This window comes from Rhea pennata, chromosome 7 (assembly GCF_028389875.1).
Source record: "Rhea pennata isolate bPtePen1 chromosome 7, bPtePen1.pri, whole genome shotgun sequence".
Lineage (NCBI taxonomy): Eukaryota > Metazoa > Chordata > Aves > Rheiformes > Rheidae > Rhea > Rhea pennata.
Window position 1 is genome coordinate 32,683,613 of NC_084669.1, and position 24,133 is coordinate 32,707,745.

General features: G+C 39.6%; 1 protein-coding gene across 1 annotated transcript in view; it reads right to left on the reverse strand.

Annotated features, from left to right (window-relative positions):
- Positions 1-24,133, reverse strand: part of FAM13C (family with sequence similarity 13 member C) — a 108,599-nt gene that overhangs the window by 30,473 nt on the left and 53,993 nt on the right. Inside the window, exon 7 of the mRNA XM_062580464.1 lies at positions 586-624. Within this exon, the coding sequence (XP_062436448.1) occupies positions 586-624 (39 nt within the window). The remainder of the gene's footprint in view (positions 1-585; positions 625-24,133) is intronic.

Consider the following 24,133-nt stretch of genomic DNA (forward strand, 5'->3'; position numbering starts at 1 on the left):
CTTGTTCTGTTGTCTCTTTGTAAGACACAAACACACAAAAGATCAGCATATGTACCCTTATTGTCAAGATACACAGGAAAGTCCTCCTAATAGGTTTATTGAATAGATTGCAAGGAAACAATACATTTGGTTCTTTGTTTGTCTAAAGCACAATTATTTTGTTCAAAATATTTACAAAGAATTTTTTTTTCTAGTAATGCTTGCAGGAAGTACAGACCATGTGTTCTTAGAAAACTGACACACTCGTGTTTCTCAAGATCACCAGGATCACAAGTAAGCAGTGTTTTCATATGAGATTTACATTATACTGAAAGTCATGCATTTAAACATGTGTGATGTGCATCAAAAAACCTATTTCGCCAGAAAGAATTTAATTGCTAAATGGTTACACGGCATGTAAAGGCAGTGTTTTATGCAATCTTTCCCATACTCTCAACAATATATGCAGATACAGAAAACCAAACCAAAAAACACGACAGAAGGCTTGGGATTTCTCACATAATAGTACTTACAGTTATTCTCAACGGTAGCTAAACTCAGCATTAGTATTTAAGAATAAGGCACATCTTGAAAGTGTTCACTTACTGTGCTAAAGCTGTGGTGCTCACGGAATTATCCTGAATGCTGAAACAGAAACAAGAAAACATCAGATAGGTCAGCAAGGCAGGCAGGCTCCCTGGCTGCCGCTCAGCTCTCGGAGCATGCACAAACATGGCATTGCAAAACAAGGCTCTGTGTCGGCTCCGCAGGCACGACCGTACCTCAGCCTGCTCTGCACATGCTCGCAGTCACGGAACCGTACAGATTAGCCCTACAACACTCACAAAGCCCATCCAGCAGCACTTTGAATTAATATGGGGATGCAGGTAGTCTGCGAGGCTCAGGAAGGGGTCATATTTTTTCATAACTGTAATAGTGCTGTTAAAAAGACTTAGGTTTATAAATGAGTAGGTGGTATTCTGTTCCTTAAACATCTGTTCTTTGTAATTGGCTCATCAAACATTTTTTTTTAATTACTTAAAATAGGGTTGCTCAGTTAAGATCTCTGGAGGCTTTTTCCCTGCTTCTTTAGTGGTCTCTTACACACTCAGCTCATGGTCAAATCCTAGGGGAAGCTGTGAAAAAAAATCATCTGGCAGGAAGGACAGTTCAAGCAGCAAAAGGCTGTTAAGCGAACAGCAAGCAACAGACGAAACCATTCCTATGAAAGGAATAGGCTGCTGCCCTCCTGCAGCAAAATGCCTCCAACCTGATGTAATGCACCCCGCGACGGTCCACTCGGGAGAGAGAGAGCAAACGGCTCCTGGCGCCGCGCTGGAATTGGTCCTGTAAACACGCTGCTGGATCATCCCAAAACCTGAGAGCAGCAAGGGGGATGGCAATAATCCCTCACTGCTGCGCCCTGGGCTGCGGGGAGGCGCCGCGTCCCTCCCGCAGCAGCCCGCGCCGCACGGGGGACGCGGCCCCGTCCGGGCACAGCGGTGCACACCCCACCTGCTCACCCTCCCTCCCAGCCTTCCTGCCTGCGCGCACTCGCGGATCTGCTCTTCTCTTTCTCGTATTTGTATGAACCGTGATTTACATCACGGCACAAATTACCTGGGGATCAGAATATACGGCCAGTTTATAGTGACTTCTGCCCTACCGAGAAGAAGGTTTTGTGAGAGGAGAGTGGATAGAAAAGCTAAATTTGATGGCTAGCATTTGAATCCTGCCTATGTTTACATTTCTTCTCCATTTCCAGTTATTAAGGTCTGACTGTACAAATGTAAACATCTTTATTGTTTCCTCTACTTGCAGGAGAGCATGTGAATAGAAGATATGCTTCTAGCTCTTGTGGAAATCAAAAGTTCAATTTATGTGCACAAAAAAACGAGGGGGTAATTACAAAATCATAGATCACCTTTAAAAAATTAATGTCATTACGTGTTAAGTACTTGGCTCTTGATTTTGAACGCTCAGGCTAGGTGCGGCGGGTATTTCAGTTGTGTAATGGAGGAATCCCAACTTTTTATCACAAAATCACATCAGTAAGCATCACGGCCTGTTTGGAGCAGAGCTCAGAAAGAGTGTGTGTATATATATCTCCACTATCCTACACACATGCATACATGTAACACAAAAGGGGAATGAACACGGAATATTCTTGTAAACAGAATTTTTGCATTACTGCATATAAATTTAAGGTCCAGTTCTCTGCTAATTCATACCACATGCAAACATGCTGATAGTAGTGTTTTGCTGTTAATACTAGCAGTAGAGTATGTTGGAAGACCAGTTTGTAAAACAGGGACACTCAAGACTGAAATCAAGTTAAAAAATGTCATCTCTTTTACATTATTTGTATGAATTTCAGTACTTTAGTCACAAACTTACTTCCATTTGTTTAAATAATCATGTTTTATCAGTGTTACTGGATAATCTCTTACAAGAGCTAAGGTTGTGAAATTATTCAACAAAAAGAGATTCCATGTAAAATAGAAGAGTATTAATAAATGCACAAAAGTAAAGGCCAAATAAAACAAGGATCAGTTCGCAGCTAAAGTTCAAATAGGAAGATGAAAGCGGGCTGCTCCTGGAGGGACCCAGGGAAGGAACCATGACTTAACTTTCCTTCCCTCCCAGAGGAACTGATTTCCCCCTTGAAGGGGAAAAGCTTATTTCACCACCGGCGCGGCCCCGGGTCTGTCGCCAGCCCCACGTCTCCTCGCTGACTCGCACGCGCCTGCTGCGGGCAGAAGCGCCGCGGCCTCCCCCGCCGTACGGGCGAGAGCCAAAGACGCTAGACGCTGCGCCTCGCGCCCCCGCCGAGCCCCAGCACAGCTATACGCAGGGAAACACCGCCGACAGCGCCGCGCTCCCAGTAACGCAGCTTAGGCCTGAAATACTATAAAACATCACTCTTCAACATATCACAGCTCTCAGCGCCAGATGCATTTCTTCGCTGCTTTCAGATAACATGCCAGGTCTCTCATCGTGCTGTACGTGCATGAGCTTTGGATTTCACCACTGAACAGCATCAGAAGCAGGTATACTCGTAATGACCTTGTATTTTGAAGTCACTAAAGTACATCTTTCTATTCTGAAAGTACAGGCTTTTTATCAATTTTTCATTAGTTATGCTGGACAGTGTGAGTGATTCATATTTTTGCAAAATCTTGCTTATACAAAGACACTTTCTCTCTCAAAAAGCTTCCCATTTTGCACCCAGTTTTTTCATCCTCTTTTGCCAAAAGTCGGTCAAGCCAACATAAATATCACACGCCAAGTCTCAGCTGACAATAAAAATGTTGGAGAATTCCAAAGCAAACATCTACATGTATTCTGGAGATATCAGGATTAAGAATTATGTCGCTTTTCACTCCTGAAAATTTGACTAATATATATTGCCTTTTTATGGCTGTAAAATAGACTGGCGTAGAAATTCCAGTCTTTGTTTAGTTTGTATCACCAAGAGCATTACTGCTAGATTAGGAAGAAGACTGAGATGGGAATCACTCAGCCTGCAGCTCGGTTTTGCACACGCTAAAGACACAAACACAAAACAAACGATAGGCTGCTAAGCTCAGAGCAGCATCGCTGGCACTATAAACCTGTATCTGCCAGCGAACGCTTTATGCAGAGAGTAAGGTGCAGTTGCAAAAGGAGAGAGAGGTCGTGTGGCAAAAGCGGGCACAAGTAGTTTTAGCTTTAGAGAGCGCAGTCAAGATCAAAACGTCAAGAAAAAGGGGGAGGAAAGAGGAAGCTAGCCAGGCTGTAGCTGTCCAAACGGCCATCCACCCGCAAACTTTGTAACAGCTTGGTTTCTCTGAGCTTCGATTTCCAGACTTCGCCCATCTGGTCTGAGCAAATGACTGTTTTCTCAAGGGGATTTTTGGCTGAAGCAGATGATGAGACCTTTCAACCTTAACTACAGAATAATGAAGAATTTCCATTGGGAAATAAGCTGTTCGCTTAGAGGGAGAATTATGTATTTACAAAGAAATCTAAATTCTCTAAGGTCTACTATCTGCTAAAGACAAATCCAGTGCAGTCCTGGAGAGCGTGATTAGCATTTATTGCAGGACCATTTTCTTTATTATTATTGGTTATTCCACAGAGTCCCAAGTGCTTGTGTTGAAACTGCTGCATCAGAGGCAGATGGATTTTGCGCTGCAGCTCGGCCGGACAAGGGAGCCGTGCGGGAAGCCGAGGAGGAGTGCCACGGCCCCGGCGCACCGCGCGGAGCCCCAGGCGCCTCCCTCCGGCTGCTGGGAAGACGTTACTCATGTTCCACTACCCAAACGCAGGGAAAGTTGGAAGGAGATCCCCCACTGCCTCTCTGCACTAAGTCAAGTCGTCCCTGCCAGAACTGTCTGAGTTCAAAGACTCATAAAATATTGAGCAAATTTGTTTGCCTTGGAATATGTGTCCTCCTGTCAAAGAGCAACACCCTGAGCTCCCAGGGCTCCAGCTGCATCCAACAGTCCACCGTCTCCCTCCTGAATTGTGGAAATGGGGAGACACACCTACACCTACCCGTAGGTACACACAGCACGTGCTTTCATGGACAAAATACAGCCAGCCCCACCAAAGAGCTAGTGATACATGTTTGCTTGCCAAATCATGCTGTCATTTCTGAGGTCACCATTATGACTGAGTATTTTGATATAAGTAGAAAACAAACCGACGCTCTCCGCAGTCACTCGGCTCTGCCATGAGCAAGCCCCTTCTCTTCCTGCACACTGGAGTTTCTAATGAGATGAGAGTAGCGCTTCTTCTGCAACAAAATATTTGCACCATGGATGATCTATCATGCCAGTGCCTTGTCCTTTCTTCAAAAGGGATCCTGCAGGATGTTTTATGCCATTTTCCAATCAGTAAGGCGGAGAGCAAGGAACTGCCATGTGAGAGAGAGGTCACATGCCTCTTTCCTGTAGTGATAAATACTGAACAATATGCTCAGCAGCTCAAAATATTCACGTGTTCACTGACTTGCTTTCTTGACATGCAGCTTGCCTTTGCATAGATAACATTCTCAGAGAAATCAGGACATGTCTTAAGACAAATTAAACTAAAATACAGCAATTACATGCAGAAGCCAGTTTGCCAGCACTCACTCCGGTTGCTCTCTCTTTGATTTTCGCAGTGACCTAATTAGCACATCATCTGAATAAACGGACCTGGGGAAAAAAAACGTTCAGTTGATCCTGCTGTACATCTTGAAATGCACAGACACACTCACACAGCAAGAGACTGGAACTGAATGTAGGTGCAGACGTATTTGTCATAATCCAATATAGGGCAATTCTGTAAGGCATAAATATGTTGGATTGGATAAAGCATTGTACAACTGCACAGAGCTTCAGGGTTTTATTTTCTGAAGATATGTTGAAGAGCATTCAAATCCATGCATACACTTCCTTACACTAAAGCCTTCTGAGCAGCGGGCCCAAAAAGCCCATACATGCTTCCTTAGCACACCCAGGTTTGCGCTCGGGGAGATGCACTGTCCTGTAGCCCAAAACGCACAGCCAACCACTCGTCAGATCCCTCCTCTTTTAAAGGGAGGAGTATCATGGAAACGCACAACTTTGTATAGACTGGAAATTCTGATTTGTAAATGACTGCAGTCCCATCCCTTGGGTTACAATGGTGGAGCTCCCACACATGCACGGAGCTTGCACTAACCCGCCAGGCAGGGATCCTCCTGACAACGTGGTTAAGAGTCGGGTGAGGGAGCCCAAGCCACAGGTAGGTGTGCAGATCTGAGAACAAGTGCTAAGGTATTCGGTATCAGAAACACAGAACTGTGCTCTGTTCTCGTTATTAAAGGACAAGCTACTTTATAAAGTCCAGCTGGCTCTGCTGAAAATCTCTGTAAAGATGACCAGGCATCATGATCCAGCGTGCACTGGACATGCTGTTCAACCCAGTTGTGTCAGTCTAACTGGCGCTAGTGACTAAGCCTTACAAACACTGTATCTGCTTGATTGCAGTCACCTACAGCAGGTAATTTAGCACTGCCACAGATAAAACTACTTCCAGCAGGGTTACATCACAGTTAGGCTAGATTCATCATAGCACTAATTCAAGACCAGATTTTTCTTTGACAAGGCTGGGAGAAAAAAAATACACAAGCACCTGCACACACACACATACATATATGTATACATACATATATACACACACACTCTACTTGTGCTGAGGTGCCCAGAATGCTTCAATATATTATTACATCTGAAAATAAACCTCATTATTTAAGAAGCCTTGATCTTTACCACTACTCATTTAAGAAAACATCAGAGTTGTAGGAATGACCTCCTTGAACAAGGTTCTGTGCCTGCAATGTCGGCCAGCACACTGCGTTCCTTCTGCATGTCACAGTAGGAAGAGAAAAGAGGAAAATGAAGGCAAAAACATTGTAAAAAGCAGTACTTGCTCCTTAGCGTACAGATGTGCGGAGAATGTATCTATCTATTGGTAGCAATGTTTTTTGTCTTGTTTTGGCGGTGGTAGTTTTTCTAAACATCGTTCCCTCTTTTTTATCCCAGCTACCTATAGCACAAGAGCACTGCAGGTCTCATTCCTTCTCTACACTCCCACCCTGGTTAGTTTACAGACCTACTAAAAACAAAGGAAAACACTAACATTATTAATTAGTATTATATATAGTAAAGTTATTAAGTGCATTAGCATAATCCGGAACAAATATTAAGGAATACCAGGACTGAGGATATTTTGTACTTGGTATTACTTCACTCATTTGTACACAACAGCCTCAGGCAGCACCACAGAGCTCAGCCAGGAATAGGAGCTCATTCTTCTGGATTCACTCTTAAACATGCAATTCCCCTCTCCTTCTAGCAGTACAGATCATGCTGAGCTATTAGAATATGATCATATTGGTAGAGGCCATATGAACAAGAATGCTCATAAATTAATAGTATTAATTAAATTAGAAGTTATTATAAATTCTAAGTTAATACAAATTATAAGTTAAAAGTAATAAAGTTTGCAGGTATAGCTTTCCCAGCATTTTCAAATGCAAAATTAAATGTCAAATTGAGCAATCCTCAATTCTCAAACGACTGAGTACTAGGGAGTAAAAGGATAAAGCAAGCAAACTGTTGTTCATATTTATAATTACTTGTAAAAATATTAACGCCTTTTTCAGTTGAATCTCTTCATCTCTAGATCTGCGCAGCCACATAACCAGTTTGGCTGATGTTAAGTTCAGGCCTGACAAAGACATACCCAAGATATGCTTGAAGATGCCTTTGTGAGTCCTTGCTTTTTGGGGGGAGGATGATTGCTGCAATCTAGGACAAAGCACATTGTGCTGGACAATCTACTTTTTTTCAGAAAGCAATAAATAAGTAAGAAATCTGTCATGAAACTGGTTGCTTTTCCCTTTGCAGAGCTTTGACTCATCACTTGGGAATCCCAGTGAATGTATAAACTGTACATAGACACACACACGTACGCACGTGTGTACAAACATGTTTCAGTTATGCTTCCAAGCAGCTACTCGCAGAAACATAAACCTGAAAAACCTCATTATTTGTCTCTTACCATACTTGCCTGTAGTAATCTACCTGCACATGAGGTACCTGGCAAAGCTTGCTCACTGTCCCACGCTCAATTAGCGCTGCAATCTATACCACCTTGTACACCTGCGGCTTTATCTGTGCCAACAGCACACATGACAGAATGACACAAAATGAAGTCTGGGGCAAACAATTTGATAAACCCTGTCAAATGCCAGAGCAGCATAAAACCAACTTACAGCAAGTGCTGCTCAGTGTCTGTGCTTATTCTCACTGACACATACGTAAAACTTCTTTGATGCGCCACTGCTTGTTTACCAGCCATTACGCCTCTTCAAAGGACACACGGCCTCTCCTCCGGCACGGATGTCCCTCGGTAGGTCCCAGTGATGTCTGTGCGAGAGTCCCCGTTAGATTAAAAACAGACTCCCACGGAATTCACTCCAAGCCCCTTTCCAGCTTACAAACCCCTCAGATGTGTGTATTATCCACCGCTCCGGCTACAAGCCAGAAATCCCAAGAGACTGCTCTTGAGCCCCACGCGAAGCTGTGCTGGTTTACACCACCTGGTGATGCTGTCTACAATATTTGTAGCCTAGCAGAGTTGATCCCTTTGACCTGGTGAACCTGAAAACTTTTTGGGTGTATAGCCAGGCAGACCCTTCCAATTCTTGAGTATTTCTTATTTCTAGCTTGTTTCTTATATTCTCCCAAGCTATTTTTGTTACACTGCAGGAAAACCTAGCTGGTGCAGACAGATCATTAAGTATTAATGTATAAACTAATCAGAAACTTGAAATGTAAAACTACACCACTATAAATCACTTCATGTTGTAACATAAGCTACTTTCTATTTATAAATTTAGATCATATTCTGAATATTCTTAATAACAACTACTGTTGATATTACAATCAGGCATGATGACTAAAACTCAGAACAATAGCAATAAATGCAGTTACACATGTATAAACTTTCAGTTAAGACACTTGTAGGATAACAAATAACCAGAACTTCCTCTCCACTGGAAAGAAAAGAAAATACTGGCAGTAACAGATGTATATTTAGGTGTGAATCTTACCTTTCCATTGCATTACCTTGTGCATTTGGAATTTCTGAAAAACTAAAGATAACATTGCTTCGTACATCTGAAGCCCAGGGAACCTCCATTTGCACCCACAGGATACAACTGTGCAAGCCAAAGGATCTCACAGAGAGCTCTTTAATTCCGTTCACTGAAGTCAGTATCCTTTCTTTAAATATATGAATCTTGTTACCTCTTTGCTGAGCGTTTATTAATTTCAGGGACTAGCAGGGTCAGAAAAGGAGTTGATGCCATTAAGCCAGAACTGAGCTAACATGTTTATTTACATGTCCTTTTCTAAACTTGCTACATGCGTCACATAGATCTAAAACAGAGACAGATGCAACTTCTCTCAGGCTCCTCTGGAGCCCCACTGCGCTGTGGTAAGAGGCCACCAGGAGCTGCACTTTGCTGACTTGTTTCTGGTTGTCAATTCAGCACAATATTTCTTCCAACTATCTCACCTCCCAGCTGTACTCAGAGACAGAAAAAGGTGTCCTCACAGTTACAAATTTTAGATAGGAAAAAAGACAAAAAAAGAAAAGAATTTGGTGATCAAACAGAAAGTAATTGATCCTGAAGGACATAAAGGGAAGGGAGGAAAGAAATCCAGAATAAATGGAACAAGCAACATGAACAGAGCCTTACAACATGAAGTGCAGTTGTGACTGGCAGTTGGGGGAAGTCTCTTTACTTACGGGCATTAGTTCCTCTACTTTTTTGTGAGTTTATGAAGCTCCAGTTGCTCATTTTCATTTCCACTATGAAAAAAACGCACAGTAATGAGTCCCACTGTTTTTTTTCCAAGTTGTTTTTATTGAATTTCTAGTCACTACAACACACAGTGAACAACACTTGAGAAGCACCGATTCAGACCATTAACTTTTCCAATATCATGATCCATTGACATCAGAAAAGTCTCATCAGTTATAACGTATTTCCTTGAATTTGTATTTCCCTGAGAAGTCACGAATAAGCCATTTTAACACTAGCAGCCACAGTCAGCGGTCAACTATTGCTCAGCTTCTACCTTACTATTTTAATTTCTTCCCACAAGTAGTCCTCCTTTATCTGACTTCTATTTCTGCCAGGTTTACAGTCTGTGCTGGTATCCTACCACCTACTGTTTTAGTTTCCCAGTAGAATGCCGCATGATGCATTGCTCCACAATACAGATAAAAGCTTGCTCTTCAGAAGCCTGAGAAAGTGTTTAACTCTCAACACTTCTTTTTTTCTTTCCCCCAGGGAGCAAATTATTTCTCTCTCTCTAACTTTTTTTTTTTTTTTTTTTTTTTTTGGTAAAGGGAAAGAGAGGAAATTCTATTTCACCCAAAGGTACCTTCTCAGCAGATTATTTATTTCGACACAGCAAAACAGTCAGGACAAGAGACAGCACACTACAGAAATAAAGTAATACAATCCTGCTACATAATACTCAGCTTTGTGCCACACAACCAGAACCTTACAGAAAATATAAGTAAATAGCACAGAGATCTTTTATACTGATGTGTTCCAATTTACCTTCTCATTACTTAAAACCATTTTCTTTTCTAAGTTGGTTGTTTGAAGAACACATAAGCCAGTGGCAGGTGCTGAAACACACGGACTTAATTTCTTTACATAGCTGAGAAAACATCCACATAACCACGCGCCATCTGTACTCTCTGTTTTTTCGTCTCCTGCTGCACTGCATATTGCTTAAGAGGATGTGCAAGGAAATTCTGCACACTGTTTCTCCAGAACCAGGTCCGGTCTTACTGAACAGGTGCTCATCTTTACCAAAGGCCACTAACGAAAACCATGCTGTTTCGAAAAGTCGCTCATCTGAACATTAGTCCGGGCTACTTTGCACCACAGCCCTTATCACTTTTCAATCTGCCTCTGTTCTGCAGAACAATTGCCATTAGTTTTAACAACATTTTCAAACTTGAGTATTTACCTACACTATGACATCTTGAGACATTTTTAGTTTGATGTTTAAATACTGAATTAGATGTCTCCTTCCATGCAAGGAAACTACTGCTGTTCTCCTGCACGAAAGAGACCAGCAAGGGGAGAGCCTGTACAAATGGTGCCCTGTTAAAGACCTGAATCCTGGCACAGCCAGTCCCCAGGTGATCAACCACCAACAGCACATGTGTGCACTGGCCATGCCACTCAATGGCCCCTACAGCGGTCTAGGTTTCGCATGGGGCCTACCTGGGAGCTGCTTCACACCAGCTAGGGGCAGGTCCACCTCCCTGGACCAAGGTAAACCTCACTTAGTGAGATTATGCAAAAGAGATATCTTTTCATCTTGACCTAAAACATCTCACATAGCCCTTAGAAAGAGTATAGTAAGCTGCTGTAACACATGCAGAAGACAGCAGGCAGCCCTTTGGTTATAAAATGCATTCCTTGTGTGTTTTAATTAATCATTTGTTTTGATATGCTCTTATACCAGGTTAGCAATAGATTTGAAAGCTCAAAAAGAATTTGAAAGCAAGAACTTTCTCTGGGATGACCTTGTGTAGCTTCACAACAACTGATGACAAACGACCTCTCCTCAAATAAATTTGGTCTCTCATTAAAACTATTTGTGACTCAAGTATTTCCTGTATAGATCTGCTCAAAATGAAACAGAAGCATATGGGAAAGACATTTGTGCAGGAAGCAGCTTTACCACTTGGCTATCTATTGCAATAGTTTTGTTACAAAAGGGTAGTGAAAATTACTTTTCCTTTTTAAGGCATGTGGATTCTTTGTTGCAGAGAGTATCTTTGTGCCATCACTGCATTCTCTAACTCAAACTGTTTTGTTTCCTGACTTCTTTGATTGACTAGGGAAAATTGTTTTTGATTTTCTCCTATGCAGTGGAGAAGTAAAAATAAGAAAAAAAATTTCATCCTAATTTTAACAGTAATTTTCATCTAGCAATCAAGCAGCACCAATCAGCAAGATATCAGTGCTGGAAAAAAGCTTTATTTCTAGGTGAGCTATTCTTTTTGAAGAGAACCAGAGTCTTTAGAAACATTCACAAAAGCAGAGCCAGTGAAAAATAATAAATTATCCTTGAAACCTTGTCTATAATTTTTCTTCTATAAAGATTACATGGAAAGGAAGTCTTGCCTTTATATTAGCAAAAATAGTGACAGTGCTTTCAAAAAATAGTAGTGAATATTGTAGTTTAAATGTAGGCATATTCAGAGCTAGAGTGACTCCTCTCTCTTTTCTGATGCTTGAAGAAGTGCTGCCTACATTTTCTAACCTAAATCCAGGCTCCTACACCCACATTTAAGCACCTACGCACTTCCAGACTAATTTTAGGTAGCCACCAAGCTGAAAACACTTGGCCAATATGCACTATGCTAATTTGTTGCTAGAACGATAGTTGTAAAGGCTCTGGTATTGTGCCTAACACGGCAGCTGTGCTGATGCACGTTCACTACAAATATAGAAGAAACAAAACCAAGCCAAAAACAGCTTCAACAGTTATTAAACCATGGAGCCCGCTATCAGCTCAGGACATATCTGTGTCCCTCCTAACACACCTATGGTCTGTGCCCCACAGACCTTCTCCATCCCGTATAACCACCCAAAGCTCTTGTCTCAGCTGCTATGGGTGGCTAAAGGGGCTCGGTGACTGTTAACATCTTAAACTGACCCCTAGAGGAATGGTTCAGACCATGGACTGAAAGCAAAGCCCCTTTCTTGGTCACCTCTTCCCTCTGCTAGAGGCTCTGCACATATTTCATTGCTTGCTTTATGCCATCAACCGCTCAATGCTTTGCGAGGACAGGCCAAATAATGACATCATATACTGCCCCATGCGTACATGTTCTCCGATAAGGCACCACACAGAGCAAGGAAAAATCATCCTCCAAAGCAGTAATAGTTCTTAATACAGCATTAGTCATATCTGCAAGGAGAAACACGAAAAGCAGATTATCTATAGCTACCAGAAAGAAAGCATGACTCAATCCAAGTGACTCATGGTTGTGACAAACCTGTTTAATAGCTCCCTTTTTAAAAGTTAGCTTTTAAACCATTTCTGCGTGATCTTTCTCAATTGCCTTGAATACCATAATTTTAAAAGGATTATCAAAGCAGAATCATGATGCAAATCTAAGCAAATCATAACTATATAAAAATGTATCTTGACATTTTAAATAAAACACACAGTAAGTTGGTGTTAGGAAAGTGTATTTGTCCAGCATCTAGCAGACGCTTTCCTAGTCAAACATAAGGCAAGTATAACTGAACACCAGACTCCATGGATGATGGGTTGAGTCATCCTGCTACCAGGTGCCTGCACCCAGCGCAAAGGTACCCCAAAACTCACTGCTGAACTGCATTAGAGTTACGTGAAGTCCACACAGAATAGAAAAGTAGCCAAATCTACTCTCAGATGCAAATGAAATGAAGGTCAGAAACAGCTATGCCTTTAGAGCAAACCTAAGGAACAACTATCTTCTGGCAAAAAAAGCAATTTGTATTTTTAAGTCAACAGAGATATTAAATCTATGAAGAAGAGGAAAGTTTAGAATTCATCCATTATTATACCACTCCAATGCAGGGTAAATACTTCTCATACATTATTAAAATGAATCCCCATTGTTTAAAAAAATTATTAAACTATAACTATTGCTTGTATGTGTGCTACAGAGTAGGCAAATGAGCTATTACTAGTACTTTTTTAAAACAGTCATTTGCCAAAATCAAACAGCAACCAGACAGGAGAAAAGGAACCAACTGAAACCACTCTATCACTAGGTGAATCTGCTGAAGGCACTGTTTCAAAATTATACCTACCTCTAAAACTTCGCACACAGTAATCGTCTATGTAATTGTAACATTTTTCAAGAGCCACTAAGCAGGTTTATCTGGCATTGCCACTAATGGAAAAGATGATTAATGGGCTTTCTTATTATTTATTTCCTTTCTCTTCACCGCAGAAGATTCTGATCCTTTCCCCAAGCTGTTGCCAGTTACTTACAGCCTTAGCTGGGTGAAGCATGAGAAGAGGAACAAAAAGTTTATGCTCTCACTTAGGGGACCAGGCAGTAACCAAGAACCTGCTAAATTTAATCCATGCCATAAGAAGCATTTGATTAATTGATTAACACTCACAGTAAACTAGTCAATTATTTCACTTTGATATCTGGGAGAAAAATTCCAGTTAAATTACTCAGAAAACATTTACTTATGTGTGTTGATGTACTCCCGGGTATCCTACCTATCCTCAGCATCCTTGCTCTTCCTTGTGCACTGCATACTTTTTAACAAATATCAAACTGTTTCGTATGCAGAGGTATGATAAACTGACTACAATTAATGCAGTGGTCATTGTGATAAAGCATACAAGGCTTCAGGAGTTTCATCTTATGCTTCATTACTGCAGAAGTTCTGTAAAGAACAGATATATGCCATTTCACATCTATCAAAGGCTTCACCTAAACACCTTCTGGCTCAGAGCAAAATAAGAGTTTCAAACATTTCATCAGGTTATTTTTAGGAGATGGTCATTTCACTTTCTGGGAAAAATTATATTATGCAAAAACTGTATTAGGCAACCCTACACTTCATTAATATTTTGTTTGTTAGCAGAAACCTGCTCCAATTTTCAAAATCCATTATGAATGCAGGGAACGATGCCTGCTTATGAAAAGAGTGAGTCACCACACCACTGCCACTTGAAATGAATAATCAGCTTTTTTCATCATGTTCTCTGAGCTGTGCAAAAATAAATTCCTCTTTACTAGGATAACTTTGAAACAGAGTGAAACTAGAAGCATGTGCATCAGATTTAGTCTAAAAAAACTGACCTAATCCCCTATTGATTAAATGTAATATTAACTTTGTTAACATTTTTTTTTTGTTGCAGCCTAAATGCAACATATCACAACTTCTTATGCCATTTTAAAATGCATAAATATAAACATCTACATTCCTCAGAGGTCATCAAGCTGCATCATTATTTCTATCAGGCTAAAGTATCTTAAATTTTGTTCCACTTTTTACATAATGGCCTCTTGAATATTTGTATACAATGCAACAATTCACACTCACTAGACAATTGAGTTAAACCTATTGTTACTGTCAAATTCTCGATTATGCTTAGGCAAAGCATCTCCAAACTTCAAGCAGCTTTCCTCCCCCTCCTCCTTTTTTTTAAACAGCATACTCTCCACCTGCTTTTTCATTTTCCTCTTGCAAAAGGCCCTTGAACCTCCCCAGGTTGCCAGGAGGAGGAATTTTCGAAGATGCTACTTAAGATGTCTGCTTGGTGAACAAAGATTTTAAGGAAAGAACCTCAAAGCTTCTTGTACATAAGCAGACCTCCTAAGTGTTCCCCTTAAGCTGTAAGTACGCAAACAACAAATCTGCTTCCAACTTGGGACCACTGCCATCATCTTAAAATACCATTGTATCATTGATAATGGACAGCACAATCTATTTTCAAGAGCAATCTGTCACCTAAGCTACGAAACATCCTAAAAATCTTAAGAATTGCCTGGTTCCCATAACTCAAATCATAATCCAACCATCTGTGTTTCTATACATGCTTCCACACTGCACCAGCTTTCAGAATATAATTGCTACTATTGCTGAGGTCAACAAGACATATATTTTAGTGGGAAGAAGTCACCTGCTTGCGAGATTAAAAACAGCTGCACAGTTTTGAGAATCTGAATGCCTGTAATTAATCTATCAGGGCATTCCTGCAGATCTATTTCAAATGCAGACATAGACAACATCTATCTAACCTGGAATCCTATTAGCATCCGCACAAACACAAATTAGAAATAACTGGCACTATTAGAACAGTTTCACATCATTTCCTTTGAAACATAGTTTTAATATGACTTTGCTAAATCCCTAGATATTGGATACGCATTTGGATATTTCTTTCCAATTGCTATTCCGACTAAGATCAAAAGTTAAAAGGTCTGAAGCCACTGAGAGATGAAAAACAGTACTGTTGCTTCCTTAAAATTCAGTCTAACAAAAATCTAAAGTTTCTGATTGTCAAGTGAGCATTTTAGAGATGAATATACCCTGCAAGAATATGAACAAAAAATAAATGGAACCCACTAGAATAGAAAATTCCTTTTTTACTTTAGGATTGCAATATTCTCTCAGGCAAAGTCAATTGGCATTTGACAAGATCAGCTGAAGTCTTTAACACTTGTTCACATATAACAAAGCTTCATAACGATGGTCCATAGACTTTCTAGCAACCTATTTTTCAGGACTCATTCACAACTGACCATACAGAATGCCTATCTGTCACAAGAACCATGTCTTTATGCCTATTTTTGATTTACATAAAAATTCAGTTAACGGATTGTGTGTTGACTATCATAAACTCTAAGAGAACACGAATTCTGTTTTCATGCATTCTTCCCTCCTCTCCCTGGATCCTTTCAGCTGCTCCTCCCTCTACTCCTGTGTTTGCCTTCTGCAGCGTCCTCTGCCCACGGGATCTGCCATGTGCCTAGTCTCAGCACAAAGCACAAACGAGCTTCCTCTGCCCTGCTGGGTACCATCCTCTCTGTTGACCTTGGCTATATCTAACCTTCTAGACAGCAACTTTCTGAGAGTGTTTCATCTCCACTGTTCCTAGTTCGCTCTTGATTATTGTAGGCTTTGATGCCCCAGAAGTCCTCTTTCCTCACATCACCGAGCAGGGCAAAAGGACAACTGGCATGGACATGCTGATGCTCTCTGGCTTACTGAACTAAGATCTTAACCTCTTAGAGCCTCTTGTTCCACTCATCATTCATGTAAAAACATCTTTTGAGTTGTTTAGGGGCAAAAACAGACTTAGGACAAAGTCAAAATGTAGCAATGGCACTGCTCTTACACCTAAATAAACTAGAAGTGAATGAATTGTTGAGGGGTGAGGGTAAATAAAGCCTGTTAAAAGACTGGAAAGGGCAGAAGTATTGCATAGAGGTGCATGGTGGTGAGGAAGGCTGACAAGACCTGAATTGTTTAAGTAGAGTGGGAAGACGCACTGAAATATGAGGAGGGGTGAATTTGTCTCGTGGAATTAGGAAAAGACAAGACAGAACTGAAGAGACTGACTCCTGATGATAAGGTTCACATAAGCATAGGAAGAATTAATTATGATAACAGAGAAATAATAGGCTAGAAGAAAAGAGGTTGAAAAGAGCCAAGCATATTTATCTTTGCCGTATTTATAGACGCACACAAATTCCTTTTTTGGCAAAAACTGTTATAAAGACCCTACAAACTAAACTGTTTAGATGAGCAGTCTTGTGAGTGACCTATTCTTTCTGTTCATTGTAAAGAACACCGTGTTTGACACACTTTCCAGTTGTATCCAAAAATAAGCTGCGAATCTCTGAAAATTTGCAAATCTAATTAATCCAGGGCAGAGGTCTGGGTTGGTAACTATGCTTGATTAATTTTGCATTTCATTCAAAAAATTTTGTAGATGTCATACTATCTTTTTCACTGAATTTATGCTAAGAAATACATATGACCATGAAAAAGCCATCTGGTAACTCCAGCCCAGTGACTGCTCTTTAACCTCAACATCCCACATAGTCAGGATTCAATTTTTAAGAAATACATACACAGCCAGTGACATAGGCAAAAAGGAAAACACAATCTGCATTTCTCATTTGTTTATATATTCATTAAATTGGATTTCAGCATGTGCAAATGATCAGCTGGTTACATAAGTATGTGTGCATTAAATCATGATAAAACTAATGAAAATTACACAAGAGATGTAATTTTTTCTTACGTGCCTATTTTGATCTTCAGGCTCAAGCAGTTTACTAATAATCTGGTTTTTAGAATATTCAATAGAGTATAATCTATAAGTTAACCTCTGTGAGTTTGGAACAATTAGAAATTACTACAGGACTGACCGATAAGAACCTGGGTTAAAATTAGAGTTACCATAAAAATATATATAAAAAAATTTTGTACCCATTTTCTATTCAAGATTTGATGAAAGCTAATTTGACTTCAAAATAAAAAGAAAAGCTTTTTGCATGTGTAACTAACTCAGATTAGTAAAAGATGTATACTTAAATTTAGCCAGATTCACATTTTAATAGACTCTCTCCTGTCATCACCTCTAATTTGCAGACGTGCACATAGGCTTTCACTCTAAAACAGAAGCAGAAATTCTAGTGTGTTTAATGTTCAGAAGACATTCAGATCTTGCAATGATAGGGACTAAACAGATAGGACAGATGGGCAGATGAGACTGAGGGATAGAAATAAATGGGACTTGAGATTGCCTGAGTACTGATTTGTTTGAAAGCTAGTATATTTTCAATGGAGCAGCATAAAGAAAACATTTCCTCTAGTTAGATTACTTCTGTCCAGTCAAATTCAAATATTTCAGCAATATTTTTTAATAGATTGAAGTTTTTTCTTTAAAAAATCTTTGATTTTTGTTAAATGCTAATGCATGAAATCAGAACCAGCCAAGTTATTTCAAAATGGTGTCCAAGTGCAATCTTTTTACGGAACTAAAAACCACACCTATTCAGAAATCTGTCAATTAGTCATCAGTGACAAAAGAAAAGTAGAAAGAGCCTATTCAGTGCCTATTTTGATCCAAAATAAAACATTTCCATTTGCAGATTTTTTTTTAAGTCAAAAAAATCCATGGAAGAGTAGTTTCATACGGTGACTTATAAAGAAGCAAATAAGAAGAGGCACCGAACACCTGCTGCCCTTCCTTTCTCAGCCTCTCACCTTCGGATTGCTGCGGTAGTCGCAGTGCCTGCACGGCAGGGCCGGCGACTCACAGTTCAAGCGCGAGGCTGAACTTCAGCTGTTCTTCCCGATGTCCTAACCTAAGGGCTACAGAAAATGAGTCTCTCCTGACCCCTTCTGCTAAGCTGGTCCAGTCTGTACCATAATACAACTCAAGGGAGTAATAGGACTCAGAGCATCTTCTCAATTTAGAGACACCCAATGACCTACATGAATCCCATTCCCCAAACCAAAACAACATGTAAATGTTTTAGTGAAACTGGAAAAGAAAAATGAGATCAGAAGTTAGGAACCAATCTTTTCTCCAAATTCTATCTGAATTCAGCTATGATAAAGCAGCATTCTGAGTCAATACATTATCCCAACTACTGGGCACAGTAAAGCTCTGACTAAAATACACATTGCCAAACAGAAACACTGCTAAGTTTACCTTTGTCTGGAGATGTCACAAAGTTATTCAAACGTCCCAGTATTAGTTATCTCTCTTTTAAGACAAAACATCAGCATAGTTCAGGAGCTCAGGTGCTGTTCTTGCTTTCTGAATGTGGCATCACATATAACCATGTTCAATATATCCATCATCCGAGGCAATGGATCTCAAACCCTGTGCTCCTGTCCAAACCCAACCAGCAAAAAGAAATTGATCCTCTTCTGGAGAATGAAGCAAAGATGTGCCAATCCTTTTCCATAGCTACTTTGTCAGACAAAATGAAAAGCCTCGTGCCACTCAACAGAGATACTTCAAAGGAGCCAGTGCTCTTTGTAGGGCACTGAGCAGGCTCAGTGAAGAGGCTGCTAAACATAGACTTATCTAGTATTTTGCAGAGAAGTCCTACATTGCACTTTGTCATCTGAGCTAATTGAAAGCCTTTCATTAAGGCTTGTGTGATACTGAGGTAGCAGTAGTAAGTCTAGTTTACCAGTGCAATTACATTGTTTCCAGTCAGTTCATTGCCTAGGCAAAGAAAGGCCAACTACAAAAATAAGCATGTATATATGTATATATATGCATCCAGTTTTACAGTTTCTATTATTCACAATTAAAGGCATCAGATACCTACACTGGATCAGAACTCAGGTATTTCAGTGGCACTGAATAATATTCTCAGTTTGAGTTTAATATGAGTTCAATATTCTTAACACTTGTTGTAACTTTTGGGACTAACATAATTTAATAAGTAATGTTATTCAGTAGAATATTAAAATCATACAGCAGATACAGTTGTATCAAAAAGTACAACATGCATAAAGCTGTTTTAAAGTCAAATTCAGCATACTTTTAAAAATGAAATAAAAGGATCATGAAGTGAGAATCTAGAATGAAAAAATTTAGTTTTGACTGACACAGACCATAAGTGTTGGTTAGTGAATTATTCTCAGTGAATTAAATTAAGAAGAAATTCTTCCTGCCTAGTGTAGTGTAGGCATTTGACTTAGTATTTCACATCTGATAGATGAATCATGCGTCTCTTCTCTTCATCCTCCTTTATGGAAAACCTCAACTCATATTCCCTGCCATTATGAAAAAACCTTAACGTAACACTCTCATAAGCAACAAGCACAGAGAAACATGTAAACAATTACATGCTTACCAGCACATATAAACTCTTTTAATAATTTGTTCAAAAAGGCAAAACCAGAAGCAACACGCTCTGAATCCACTTAATGTTACAGTTTATGATTTCTGGCAAGCTGCGCTCAACACACCACTTTGATGGGACAAGATATGGATTGACATATGCTGTTGCTCAGTCCTGCATGCCCTGAAATCACCTGAAGGCTGACTGACACTGCATTCAAGTACACAGTTATACAGGTCTTTGCCTACAACATTTGCATCCCACATAACAAGAGCAGATCTGCCAGCATGCCCCTTGGCTCGAACGTGCCCTGCATACCCAAAGCTACCAAAAGCTGCAATGCAGACTTGTTCTGCCTGTCTAGGTGTTCTTCACAAAATTGATCCAGCTAATTTATGGCCACTACACTGTCAGAGCACCATAAACTACCTTCTCAAGCTTAGTGATAGGCTCCACTAATTTTATTGAAACACAAATTTCATACTAGATTTTGGATCTGTTACTTTGACAAAACAGCTGATGCTTGGACATGCTATTTTCATCAACCATACATTAGCTATAATATACATTATATTTGAAATTACATAAAGCCTCTATGCAAACTAATGCTATATCCCCCCCTCCCCCCGTGATACCTTTATGCACAATAAACAATCCTGGAGTTACTAAATTATTCAGCATGATGTGCTTCAGAGGCAGATTTTGCTCATGATTCTTTAGGCAAAATGCAGTTAGCAGCCAAGTGATTCTACTTAACCCATTCCACAATCAAGCAGAGATCATTTGGTTAACATTAAACAAAAGAAATTTATCTTTTTTTGGTTTTCATTTTCATATATTTTAAGCTAATCTAGGAAGTCTGAATTACCCTATTTTATCAGCAGTTGAAGCCTCACAAATGAACACATCACAAAAGCTAAGGAACTATGTCAGATGACAAAAAGCTCAGTGCAGCAGAAGATAAAGATGAGGGAGACAAATTTAGTTAAAGTCCTGGAGTATATCATCCAGGGATGCTTTTCCATCTCCATCTCTGGTGGGTTTTTTTCTAAGATCAGATTAGACAAATGTCTGTGAGGAACGCTTTAAGTGCAGTATACCTTGCCTTTGGGCAGAAGTATGGATCAGACACCCTCCTGGGGTTTCCTCCAGATTGGCAAGTCTATGAATATACCATTAATCACTGTCTGTCTTTGGAGTAGCCTTCCTGGTCATTGCAACTCTCAGGATGATGCTGAAGAACTGCAGCTACTACAGCAACCTCACAGAGCTACTTCACCTCCTTCTAAAGGGCAAATCAACAATAACCAGTAACACTTCTCTGACTTACTATAACATGGCCATTCCTTCTTCAGATGACTATATCATACCAGGTAAGACAGAATGTTTTAAAGGATTTCAAGCAACAGGAGTTCTAGCTGGCTGGCAAAATCTTTACACAGATTCTGCATCTGTTGAGAAGTAAAAAGCCATGCACTTCTAAGATGTGAGGAGCTGTGAAACTGAGAGCTGCTTGAAAGGTGTGAGGACTAGGGAAAGGCCTTCTGCACCTGTAGGTCCTGGCACTCCCCCAAGACCATCCAGTGAGAAGGCTTGTGGGAAGGACGAGTTTACTCATTCAAAGTATTAAACTTCCCTTTTTTGTTCTATTCTGCTTTGGTCCACTCATACTTCCATTCTCAAATGCTTGCCACCATTAAAAACAGCTACTACAAGCTAAAACAATGCTTTCCATTTCAAAGGTTCCTTAGCAGGACTTGAAGGAAGCCAATGACAGCATGAGAGTGAGGCATTAATTTCACTCACCTCTCCACTGCCCAAGAGCTGCATGTCAGAAACAGATTTTCACCTCTTTTTTTGGCATACACAACAGACCTGTTTCAAAAGCACACAGTCCTGTACTAGCAAGACAGTCGAAGACAGAAGAACTGTCTCTTTAGAGCAGGCACACAGTAACTGATACTGTAATGCTGTCTGCATTTTGGAAAAAAAGAGGAAAAATTTAGCTAAAATAATTGAAATATAACTTAACCTTAAACCATTCCTTCAGTTATACATAAAGTAAAGCTTGAAATGCAACAGACAAGCCACAGGAGAAAACATTTCTGAAGTTCATTCTTTTCATTTTTCATAACAAGACTCAAGGTAAAATACAATTGAGTTAAAAGAAAAGTAACCTGATGTATTGAAAATAAGTAAACAGGGAGCAATATAAAAAGAACAACAATGAATTTGCATTTTATTCTTTTGATTTTAAAGTGAGCACCAGGCTAAAACTTTATAAATGGTCTTAACAGAACTGTAGAGTATATGGATGTATAACGGGGCAAGACCCCATTTTATACACAAACATTTCTTTACTGAATATTGCACAATTCAAAGTCACTAGGAAATCTGGCTGAGCAAAGACAAAATACCTATAAAATCAGTATCTATAATAGTAGACAAATGCATACTGTACTAAACAGTAGAAAAGACTCACTTATTAGTTAGATACAAAAGCACTGCCTTGTGCCCAAACAGCTTTCCAAGCTTTCTATCAAAAACGCACTGCTGACCTCTTGAGATATCTTTTCCTTTAATGTGCATGAAGTCCATTAAACAGGTCCTTTTTTTTTTATTGGCATGATGATTTAACATGCTGGCTTGCCAGATGTCATCAGTTGTGAAGTATGTTTCTGTTGTATTTTTACATCGGTGCTGTGTTTGTGAGAGCTGATTAATCCTAAATGCTGAAGGAAGAGGAGGAACAGAATACGCTGCCTTAAGGACAGTTTTGCCAAGCTTCAGAGCAGGCAATGGGGTGCCAAGCATTAGCTGCTTTGTCAAGGTAACAGCTGCAAAAACTAACATGAAATTTGTTTCATTAAAAGATATATTAAAATTGTTTCATTAGTTTACACATGTCCACTACTCAGTTCAACTGATGTACTTGAGCTTCCTGAGAATTTCAAAGCTTCCTAAAAGCTCTTGGGGAGGGGGAACTCACCTTTTTGGGCAGAAATTTGGTTACAAGATTAACCTGTGATTAGTATCACAGCTGGACAGCCACTATATTCACAGTTAAATCTCACAAAAATCCAAAATTTAGGATTTGGGACTTTTTTTTTTTTTTTTTTTTTTTTTTTTTTTAACAGCAGGTACTTCAATACTTAGAAGTATTCTGATTAAATCCCTCCACTTGCTTAAAAAAGCACCGATTAAAACTAAAACTTTTGATTATGTGGCAAATAATTTATGCACAAGATGAATCAAACATTCCTCTTTTTCCAAAATCTGGAAAATTCCCAGAAGTATTCTGTTGTTGGCAGGGCACAGTTTGTTTTCAGTAATACATCAAGATAACTCATATCTGAGGAAATATATACAATGTAAAATATGCAGTTTTGAAAAGGAATGATATTCAAATGCACAATAATAAAATGCAAGTCTTCTAATAAAACAAAATAAAATGGCTAAAAGCAGAATGATAACTGAAGAATGGAATGCAAGTTCCTAAGAATCTGAAGAAATACTATCAAAATGACTTACTACACTGAAACATCTTTGGTGTACTACTGAATGAAGAAAAAGGATTCTGAAATATATATAATATTTTATATATATATATATATATATATGTATATGAGGGGTTTTTTTGTTGTTGTTCACTTTGCTTTTTGAATTTTTTACTACTACCAGTTTTCAACTACACTGATGAAGTAGAATTGCAGATTTCCGTTCTGCTTAGTTATTCCCCAGCTTGGATTTTATTAAAAGCTATTGTAATCATCAGTAGGACCTCTGCTACATTATTTCAGTTGGAATAAAATTTCTTACTGAGATTTGCATCACTGCACATACAAGTGAATTCACTATGTTGCTAGCAACTGAAACACCACGCAAGTGATGAGTGCTTTTTAGGATCACAGGGCATCACAGAAGCTTGGTATAAAATTTTAGTGGCTTGTAAGTGATCTGGGAGTTTGAATCTATTACTGAGATTTTGGCTCCTAATTACCTACATCTCTTTTTACAGTAGTGCTTTGGAACACACTGCTTAAAATCAGCTCTGAGCATCTGTCACCATGCACACCAGAGCTGTAACTCATCTTGACAGCCCACAAACACCCACATCACCTACACCAAAACCCTGTTTCGCAGAAGAAATGGTGCTGACGCCAGATTTCCCAGTGAAAAAGCCACGGGCTCAGAA